Source organism: Lucilia cuprina, chromosome 6, assembly GCF_022045245.1.
Source record: "Lucilia cuprina isolate Lc7/37 chromosome 6, ASM2204524v1, whole genome shotgun sequence".
NCBI classification, from domain to species: domain Eukaryota; kingdom Metazoa; phylum Arthropoda; class Insecta; order Diptera; family Calliphoridae; genus Lucilia; species Lucilia cuprina.
In genome coordinates, this window is record NC_060954.1 from 46565781 (window position 1) to 46575780 (window position 10000).

The window sequence follows — 10000 nt, forward strand, 5'->3', positions numbered from 1 at the left end:
GAACTAGAACTGAACTAGAACTGAACTAGAACTGAACTAGAACTGAACTAGAACTGAACTAGAACTGATCTAGAACTGAACTAGAACTGATCTAGAACTGAACTAGAAGTGATATGCAAACAATTGCAAGTTATATGCAAACAATTGCCATCAACTTTCTGTATATGAGCAGTTGGTCGCGATCAACCTCCGATTTCATAAAAATTTCTAATCAATTAAAGTTTTTTTATAAACGTTCTATTTTTTCTCAGAAAGGAGCAAGGAGTTTGTCAAATCATACATTTTTATGTAAATAAATTAATTATATAATTAAAAAGAAACTCACCTGTATCGCAGATCTCGCGCCCCTACTTATGGCCGGCATAACACTAGTATGCAAAACACATTGTTTCTTCTGGCCATAGGTCATGCCATCGACCTGATAACAATTATCCGGATTCAAATCGATAGGTTCCGAATAGGCGGGTACCGTCGGACTAGCAGTCGTAGCATTAGGAGGCAACATACCAAATTGTTCGGGATTTGTAATGAGAAAATCTCTCCCACCACTTGCCGCTACCATTGAATCACGTTCTAAAAAAGCACTAGCACCATATTTTGAAGCAAATTTATCATTGCTGGACGACGAACGACCCGCCAAACCACCACCTATATTACGTCTTTTATGGGTGGATCTTACAAAACGTGAAAGAATTTGTAGATTTTCTTCTCCTCTTGAGTAACGTGAGTCGCTGTTATTTATTTTAAAGGAATCGGGTATCTCGATGGAAACGGCAAAACGTTTTGTGTTATTAATAGTCTGCATGTAGGGTTCATAGCGAGGCATATATTTCTCTTGTTCCCTTAACAAAGCCTCACGATCTCGTTGTCTCTGTTGCTCTTCACGTTTGCGTTGTCGTATACATTTAGGGGATTCCGGATTTCGTACACAAGGTGGCAATTTAGTGGGTTTGGTAGGACGTCTAGTGGTAGTGGTGGTGGTTGTCGTTGTGGTCGTTGTAGTGGTTGTTGTGCTGGTTGTACTAGCCGGACTCGGATTTATTCTTCGGCCTTGACTATCCTTATTTTGATCATTGAGTAGTAATACTTGTGGTACTATGGCTATTTTATCTTTATGCACGGGCTGTAGAAATGCCGACAAAGAATCCTCATCATCCTCATTATGATAGTAGCCACCAAAAGGTGGTGTTTGTGGTACTTTGCTGTTAACATTCAAAGAAGTACCTTGTGAGTTTTTGCGTGTAGGAGGTGCTGCATATTGATATATCGGTCTCATGGGTACTTTGGGCATCGATGTGGTGGCTACTGGTTGAGGAACTTTCTGTTTATCTTTTTGTAGACTTGGAAATACCACAAATTTCGATTGAAAATTACTATCATGTTTTGTAAGATTCTGTAAAAATAATATGTGCTTCTTTAAATCTTCTATGTTTGAAGCAAACTCAGGAGTAGCCGGTGTTGTGGGCTTCCTAGTGGTTGTCGTTGTAGTTGTGGTCGCTTTTGTGGTGGCCGATAACATAGAACTTCTAGCCATTGTTTGTGCATAACGAGGATCTGGTTGTGAATTTTTCAATGCCATTGGCACTATAAATTTACGATCCTCATCTGTTAAACTGGCAGGTAAGCCATTTTCATCTGTATCTTCATCGAGTAAAATAATTTGTTTTTGATCCATTTCCTCTTGAATAGGATGAAGTCGTCGTTGATTTTGCATTCTTTGACTGACAGAAGGTGCGACTTTTTTTGTAAGATTAGCTTTGACAAACCCCGTTTCGGAATCTCTTAAATCGACAGGTTTTATAAATGTACCCAACTTTCGTAGACCCTCTTGATGCATTAAGGCCTGTTCGTCTTTTGTTATATTAAGGGGTATACTATTGTTCGCCAGCACTTCAAATTCATTTCGAAACTCAATGAAGGGAGATTTTAAACCAAGTGCTCTGTAAGAAAATAAAAGAAAATTTAAAACTTAATTTAAGGAATAAAATAATTTAGTATTTAGCAACAATTAATGGACTTTTAGACTCAAGTAAAAATTTTTAGAATAAACCAATTTTTTACTTATATTTTTACAATTTATTTATTGTTTCGATTGACCTTAAAATTATTACATATATGTATGTTTTCTCTAAAGCTAAACAACTTAAGACTAATTTGAAGTTCCATAAATTTCCACCATACTTTTGATGCCGAAACCACGTTGACTAGTAAATGTTATGGTAACGGCATCAGTATTGAGACCTCCAGTAGTTACTACAGCAGTAGCGCCGCCAAAAGGTTTAACATCGGTTATTCTGATATACGAAATTTTAGGAGATGTTGGGCTCTAAGGTAAGAAAAATAGAGTTTTATTAAGAAAATATTTCAGAAACAAGACGTGAACTAGAACTAAACTAGATCTCAACTGAACTGAACTAGAACTAAACTAGATCTCAACTGAACTGAACTAGAACTGAACTAGAACTGAACTAGAACTGAACTAGAACTGAACTAGAACTGAACTAGAACTGAACTAGAACTGAACTAGAACTGAACTAGAACTGAACTAGAACTGAACTGAACTAGAACTGAACTAGAACTGAACTAGAACTGAACTAGAACTGAACTAGAACTGAACTAGAACTGAACTAGAACTGAACTAGAACTAAACTAAAACTGAACTAGAACTGAATTAGAACTGAACTAGAACTGAACTAGAACTAAACTAGAACTGAACAAGAACTGAACTAGAACTGAACTAGAACTGAACTAGAACTGAACTAGAACTGAACTAGAACTGAACTAGAACTGAACTAGAACTGAACTAGAACTGAACTAGGACTGAACTAGAACTGAACTAGAACTGAACTAGAACTGAACTAGAACTGAACTAGAACTGAACTAGAACTGAACTAGAACTGAACTAGAACTGAACTAGAACTGAACTAGAACTGAACTAGAACTGAACTAGAACTGAACTAGAACTGAACTAGAACTGAACTAGAACTGAACTAGAACTGAACCAGAACAGAACCAAAACTGAACTAGAACTGAATTAGAACTTGAAATGAACTAGAACTGAACTGAACTAGAACTGAACTAGAACTGAACTAAAACTGAACTAGAACTGAACTAGAACTGAACTAGAACTGAACTAGAACTGAACTAGAACTGAACTAGAACTGAACTAGAACTGAACTAGAACTGAACTAGAACTGAAACTAGAACTGAACTAGAACTGAACTAGAACTGAACTAGAACTGAACTAGAACTGAACTAGAACTGAACTAGAACTGAACTAGAACTGAACTAGAACTGAACTAGAACTGAACTAGAACTGAACTAGAACTGAACTAGAACTGAACTAGAACTGAACTAGAACTGAACTAGAACTGAACTAGAACTGAACTAGAACTGAACTAGAACTGAACTAGAACTGAACTAGAACTGAACTAGAACTGAACTAGAACTGAACTAGAACTGAACTAGAACTGAACTAGAACTGAACTAGAACTGAACTAGAACTGAACTGGAACTGAACTAGAACTGAACTAGAACTGAACTAGAACTAAACTAGAACTGAACTAGAACTGAACTAGAACTGAACTAGAACTGAACTAGAACTGAACTAGCACTAAACTAAAACTGAACTAGAACTGATTTAAAACTAATCTAGAACTGAACTAAATCTAGAGTTTCTAGTTAAATACCATTCCGACTTACATCTCCTTTGTAGACATAATCGTATGTGGTTACCACTCCAAAATATCCAGATTTAACAACCATTTGTCTGGCCAACAAAATTTCGTTGGTTTTATGTGTACCCCAGACATAATTATTTTTGTGAGCGCTTATCGCACCGATAAAGCAAAACGCCAATAAGGCACTAACTAGATATCTGGACATGTTTCTATGATAAGTTGTAAAAATGTAACTATTTTATACTAAAGACAAATTCTTGTATTTATACAAAATTTAGGAAAACTGAAAATTATCTTCAATTGCATTGAGCAGTTGAGAAATTAGATCTCTTTCATTATCTGTTATAGATATGACAGAAGATTTTGTAAGAATTTTGCCCATGACAGTTATCGTAAAAATTTTACAAGTTTTCTGTAATTAAATTACAAAATTTTAGTGTTATTTTTTTTTTGCTGTTGTAAATAAAACTTATAAATTATTTAGTTCAGTTCTAGTTCATTTCTCTCCCAGTTCTAGTTCAGTTCTAATTCAGTTCGTGTAAGGTTTAAGTTTAGTTTTATTTCTCTCAATAAAACTTAAACTAGCTAATACATAATGTGGTCGTTGTACGAGAATAATTTTCCCTAAGTGATTCATATTTAATAGTTGTTAAGTATTGTCTACATAATAAATAAAACATGCTGTGGTACGTGGCTTTCAATTCCCTCGCAAAAAACCCCCCGTCTTACAATAATCGCATTTGTGTATTCTGTCGGTTTGCGAAATAATATAGAGCAAATACACTCAAAATGTTTAAGATAAATAAATAATAAAAACCAGCTGGCTTGAGAAAATTGCTATTGGAGCTAATTAAATTAGTTTGAAATCGTAATTGCTGCCAGCATCTCATAAAAATAATACATCCCTTTAATAAAAAAGATCGACAAAATATTTCACAAATAAACAAAAAAAATGTTAAACAAATTAAAAATTTTATTAATATTAATAATACTGAATGTGTTGTTAACTCATAAAGATGTTTTTAGCGGCCAAAAGTGAAAATATTAACACTCATGATGCCATTTGGGGAGCACGTAGTCAACGAGATGTGCATATGATTAGGCAAATTGTTATGGACAAGGCCAAAACTATGCGTGTTATAAGTGGGAGATTATGAGTTTAGACCAAAGGTATGTTTTTCTCTTTTTTTTCTCTTCTAACAAAAATAAATTCTTATTTTGTTTAAAAATTTCTAGCCTGGTGATTTGCATTATGGTCGAACAATAACACAAATTCAAGTAACCGATCAATATAAAAATGGCAATGGTGGTTATGCCACCTTAAAGGATGGTGGGCCCAGTACCAATTATGCTGTCATTCATTTAAAATCTCAACGTAATCATGGCTATAATTTCATTATTGACATTTATGGTCATATAACTGTATTTGTTTTTAGTTAATTAATGCAAAGATAAATTATATGAAATACGCCGAAAAACTATTTACTGTTATTATTATAAATGGAGTTTATTTTGTAGACTTTTAATTAAAATTGTAAAATAAATGATTTCGTATGAAAATTATTTAAATACACATTTTTGTTTATTTAAATATCTATGTATGTACAAGAGTAAAAAACTTCGATACGTAATGGTCGAATATACAATAAGCTAAAGCAGTTAGTATGGACTATAGACTTATGCTAATTTTTCTATCAGTTCTAGTTTAGATTTTGTTCAGTTCTAGTTCTAGTTCTGTTCTAGTTCAGTTCTAGTTCAGTTCAAGTTCAGTTCTAGTTCAGTTCTAGTTCAGTTCTAGTTCAGTTCTAGTTCAGTTCTAGTTCAGTTCTAGTTCAGTTCTAGTTCAGTTCTAGTTCAGTTCTAGTTCAGTTCTAGTTCAGTTCTTTTTTCTAGTTCAGTTCTAGTTCAGTTCTAGTTCAGTTCTAGTTCAGTTCTAGTTCAGTTCTAGTTCAGTTCTAGTTCAGTTCTAGTTCAGTTCTAGTTCAGTTCTAGTTCAGTTCTAGTTCAGTTCTAGTTCAGTTCTAGTTCAGTTCTAGTTCAGTTCTAGTTCAGTTCTAGTTCAGTTCTAGTTCAGTTCTAGTTCAGTTCTAGTTCAGTTCTAGTTCAGTTCTAGTTCAGTTCTAGTTCAGTTCTAGTTCAGTTCTAGTTCAGTTCTAGTTCAGTTCTAGTTCAGTTCTAGTTCAGTTCTAGTTCAGTTCTAGTTCAGTTCTAGTTCAGTTCTAGTTCAGTTCTAGTTCAGTTCTAGTTCAGTTCTAGTTCAGTTCTAGTTCAGTTCTAGTTCAGTTCTAGTTCAGTTCTAGTTCAGTTCTAGTTCAGTTCTAGGTCAGTTCTAGTTCAGTTCTAGTTCAGTTCTAGTTCAGTTCTGTTCAGTTCTAGTTCAGTTCTAGTTCAGTTCTAGTTCAGTTCTAGTTCAGTTCTAGTTCAGTTCTAGTTCAGTTCTAGTTCAGTTTTAGTTCAGTTCTAGTTCAGTTCTAGTTCAGTTCTAGTTCAGTTCTATTCAGTTCTAATTCAGTTCTAGTTCAGTTCTAGTTCAGTTCTAGTTCAGTTCTAGTTCAGTTCTAGTTCAGTTCTAGTTCAGTTCTAGTTCAGTTCTAGTTCAGTTCTAGTTCAGTTCTAGTTCAGTTCTAGTTCAGTTCTAGTTCAGTTCTAGTTCAGTTCTAGTTCAGTTCTAGTTCAGTTCTAGTTCAGTTCTAGTTCAGTTCTAGTTCAGTTCTAGTTCAGTTCTAGTTCAGTTCTAGTTCAGTTCTAGTTCAGTTCTAGTTCAGTTCTAGTTCAGTTCTAGTTCAGTTCTAGTTCAGTTCTAGTTCAGTTCTAGTTCAGTTCTAGTTCAGTTCTAGTTCAGTTCTAGTTCAGTTCTAGTTCAGTTCTAGTTCAGTTCTAGTTCAGTTCTAGTTCAGTTCTAGTTCAGTTCTAGTTCAGTTCTAGTTCAGTTCTAGTTCAGTTCTAGTTCAGTTCTAGTTCAGTTCTAGTTCAGTTCTAGTTCAGTTCTTAGTTCAGTCTAGTTCAGTTCTAGTTCAGTTCTAGTTCAGTTCTAGTTCAGTTCTAGTTCAGTTCTAGTTCAGTTCTAGTTCAGTTCTAGTTCAGTTCTAGTTCAGTTCTAGTTCAGTTCTAGTTCAGTTCTAGTTCAGTTCTAGTTCAGTTCTAGTTCAGTTCTAGTTCAGTTCTAGTTCAGTTCTAGTCAGGTTCTAGTTCAGTTCTAGTTCAGTTCTAGTTCAGTTCTAGTTCAGTTCTAGTTCAGTTCTAGTTCAGTTCTAGTTCAGTTCTAGTTCAGTTCTAGTTCAGTTCTAGTTCATTTCTAGTTCAGTTCTAGTTCAGTTCTAGTTCAGTTCTAGTTTAGTTCTAGTTCAGTTCTTGTTCTAGTTCAATTCTAGTTCAGTCCTAGTTGAGTTCTAGTTCAGTTCTAGTTCAGTTCTAGTTCGGTTCTAGTTCAGTTCTTTTCTAGCTTAGTTCTATAAGTACTAGTTCAGTTCTAGTTCACATTTTGTAATCTTAGTTTTTGGCCATTACAAACAGCAAAGCAAGCCTTTAAAATCCTTTAATCAAAAGCGTAGGGTATAAATACAAACACTACATTATAATAATATAGTTTCGTGTTCAAATGATGATATTAAAACCTCAATATAAATGTTGAATCAATGTCAATATCAATTGTCAATAACAAAAGAGGATTTTTTCTGGGTTTAGTTAAGTTCAAAAATAATTATTGGTCGTTTTTGTGATTTTAGATTTATTTATTTTGCAAATGATTAGATAATTAGGTAATTGACACATTGAAATTATTTTTGCATTTGTTTTCCCGTAGGTGTGTTTATTTGGGGAAAAAAGGATTAAATTGAACAAGTAGCCTTTGCAATTACTTTGAATACGCTGAAATATGTAATTATTTTCAAATATGTAATTATAACTTAACTACGATTTATACAGGAATTTTAATTTAAATTAAGGTGTAAATTAAAAGAGAAACTTTGGAAAATTTAGATTTTGTGATTCGATTTCAGATTTATATAGTTAACCCTTTTCGAGATAATACACAAAACGCCCCGGTTTCAATGTTAAAGAAAAATTGAAAACTTTTGCCTAATTTTAGGCTGAGAGAAAAAAAAAAATGCAGCCTGTTTTTATTTAAACAACACCGGGTGTCTAGATAAAATTAAATATCTTGTTTATTTAAGACTGATGTAAAAATAAAAACAATTGTTATTATTTAATTGATAAGATAACAAAGTGTTGTACGGAGAATTTTAGCAAACACTGGAAAAAAGTACAATACAAATTTAAAAAAAAAACAATAATTTATTAATTCGTCAAGAACAGAACTACAAGTGTCTATGATTCACATTTAAGATGTGAAAACAACTTTAAAACTAAAAAGATATATAAAACATATGTACACGCAACAAGTTGTTATATAGATCTAGTACGATATCGACATTTAAAACGTAAACACACTTGTTAAGCTATTAAGCAAAAATTAATTAAGAATATGAAATCCTTAACTGTAGTAAGCATTTTAGCAGGAGCTATACTATTGCTGACCGTAGTAGTTCAGGCCAATAATATTACCTGGGGTTATGTTGGTCCCTACGATCGTCTATTGGCCACCGATTATGTCTATAAGCCTAGCAGTTGGTTTAGCAAACAAACCGCTGAAGTTGTCTATCCACCTAAAGTAAGTTTTAAATTATATACTTTTTATTCTATAGTGTTTTTCTATAAACCAAAAAATGTATACATATATTTTAGGGCCATATCAACTATGTGACTTTGACTGCCATTAAAGCCTGGGATTTTGGTGGCCGCAAACAGTTCGGTTATGCCTCTTTGGTAAGAGGTGGTCCTGGTCATCGTAATGCTACTATTCACTTGAAGTCTCAAAGTGGCAAAGCTTTGAATTTCACCATTCAATATTTTGGACGTTAAAGGGAATTTTTTTATTTTTTATTGCTTGTGGATCTCTACTTATTATGAAACAGTGTGAAAACCCTTAAGATTTGTGGATTAAAAGAAATAAATAAATTATTTTGAAGAAAATAAGTCTAAATGGATGTATAAAAGCATTTTGAGTTTGTAAACTACGGGACTAGAACTCAACTAGAACTGAACTAGAACTGAACTAGAACTGAACTAGAACTGAACTAGAACTGAACTAGAACTGAACTAGAACTGAACTAGAACTGAACTAGAACTGAACTAGAACTGAACTAGAACTGAACTAGAACTGAACTAGAACTGAACTAGAACTGAACTAGAACTGAACTAGAACTGAACTAGAAGTGAACTAGAACTGAACTAGAACTAGAACTGAACTAGAACTGAACTAGAACTGAACAAGAACTGAACTAGAACTGAACTAGAACTGAACTAGAATTAAACTAGAACTGAAATAGAACTAAACTTTAACTGAATGAACTTTAACTAGAATAAAGCCATTAATGAACTAATACTGAATTAGAACTAAACTACAACTGATCGCAAATACACTGATCATAACCAGACCTTAAATTTTCCTTAAAATGTGTAGCTCTCCGTGTATGTTATTTAATATCAGCTGAACAAGCAATTACAAGTTCAAAAAACTCAAGTTATAAACAAAATGTCAATGGTATTTAAAAAACACTTGCGGCGAATCCACCAAAAAAAAAGTTTTAGAGACAGAGATTTCATTGGCATTTATGAGATCTTGCAAACCAGAGATTTCTATTGATTTCTTAAATTATAAATATTTTTATTTTTATTTTTTTCAATATGAATACAATTTTTAGTAGCATATCCATTTTTACTACAAACTTTTGGTTTTATTTATAAAATTATTTTTAATTTTTAATTAACATACATATTAAACCATAAACATAATTAAATATTTTTTTATTTTATTTTAAATTTAAGTATAATAAAAAAACTTTTTATATATTTTTTATTAAAAAATATTTTTGTTATTTGCCATAAATTTCTACACGGAACATAAGACCATAATTGTATTGTGACTGCAGTTTAATGTTGACAAAATTGAAACCGGGTCCACCCGAGTAAATGGTTGCATGTCCGCCGGTGCCATTTGTCACCTGATCGAAGGCTCTGATTCCGGTAATGATGCGTCCATTACCAATGCCCTGTTTTTTTTTAATAAATATGAAGATTAATAGGGGAAATAGGATATAAGTAAAGCTTTGGTGTTGGATCAAACATTGATGGGTGTTTCCGATTTGTAAAGATTTCAAATTTTGGGTATTTAACAGAGTATTCCTATTCTTTACTTATAAAACCTCACATTAAACTATTTTACAAGTAATCGATACAAAAGGGATATTGTATCTGGAAAG

At 32.9% G+C, this 10000-nt stretch overlaps 4 protein-coding genes across 7 annotated transcripts in view; 1 reads left to right on the forward strand and 3 right to left on the reverse strand.

Annotated features, from left to right (window-relative positions):
• Positions 1 to 286: 286 nt before the first annotated feature.
• Positions 287 to 10000, reverse strand: part of LOC124420761 (protein Wnt-5-like) — a 128123-nt gene continuing 118409 nt past the window's right edge. For all 4 annotated transcript variants that reach the window (XM_046954856.1, XM_046954855.1, XM_046954853.1 and 1 more), the window contains one exon: positions 287 to 1940. In XM_046954856.1, the coding sequence (XP_046810812.1) occupies positions 302 to 1940 (1639 nt within the window). In that variant the 3' untranslated portion in view covers positions 287 to 301. The remainder of the gene's footprint in view (positions 1941 to 10000) is intronic.
• On the reverse strand, positions 2054 to 3925 carry LOC124420762. The gene is made up of 2 exons (XM_046954859.1): positions 3703 to 3925; positions 2054 to 2326 (listed from the first exon to the last, which is right to left on the reverse strand). The coding sequence occupies exons 1-2, from the start codon at positions 3883 to 3885 to the stop codon at positions 2150 to 2152; spliced, it is 360 nt and encodes a 119-aa protein (XP_046810815.1). The 5' UTR covers positions 3886 to 3925; the 3' UTR covers positions 2054 to 2149.
• On the forward strand, positions 8021 to 8725 carry LOC111689981 (probable salivary secreted peptide). The gene is made up of 2 exons (XM_023452444.2): positions 8021 to 8349; positions 8424 to 8725. The coding sequence occupies exons 1-2, from the start codon at positions 8164 to 8166 to the stop codon at positions 8598 to 8600; spliced, it is 363 nt and encodes a 120-aa protein (XP_023308212.1). The 5' UTR covers positions 8021 to 8163; the 3' UTR covers positions 8601 to 8725.
• LOC111686872 (probable salivary secreted peptide) overlaps positions 9567 to 10000 on the reverse strand; it is a 4010-nt gene continuing 3576 nt past the window's right edge. Inside the window, exon 2 of the mRNA XM_023449265.2 lies at positions 9567 to 9790. Coding sequence (XP_023305033.2) covers positions 9614 to 9790 — 177 coding nt within the window. The 3' untranslated portion in view covers positions 9567 to 9613. The remainder of the gene's footprint in view (positions 9791 to 10000) is intronic.

Excerpts from the sequence above, each read along its gene's own strand:
- LOC124420762 (XM_046954859.1), bottom strand. The coding sequence starts at position 3,885 with ATGTCCAGATATCTAGTTAGTGCCTTATTGGCGTTTTGCTTTATCGGT. Across the intron at positions 2,327-3,702 it reads ATTATGTCTACAAAGGAGAT|AGCCCAACATCTCCTAAAAT; the intron begins GTAAGTCGGAAT and ends TTCTTACCTTAG.
- LOC111689981 (XM_023452444.2), top strand. The coding sequence starts at position 8,164 with ATGAAATCCTTAACTGTAGTAAGCATTTTAGCAGGAGCTATACTATTG. Across the intron at positions 8,350-8,423 it reads AAGTTGTCTATCCACCTAAA|GGCCATATCAACTATGTGAC; the intron begins GTAAGTTTTAAA and ends CATATATTTTAG.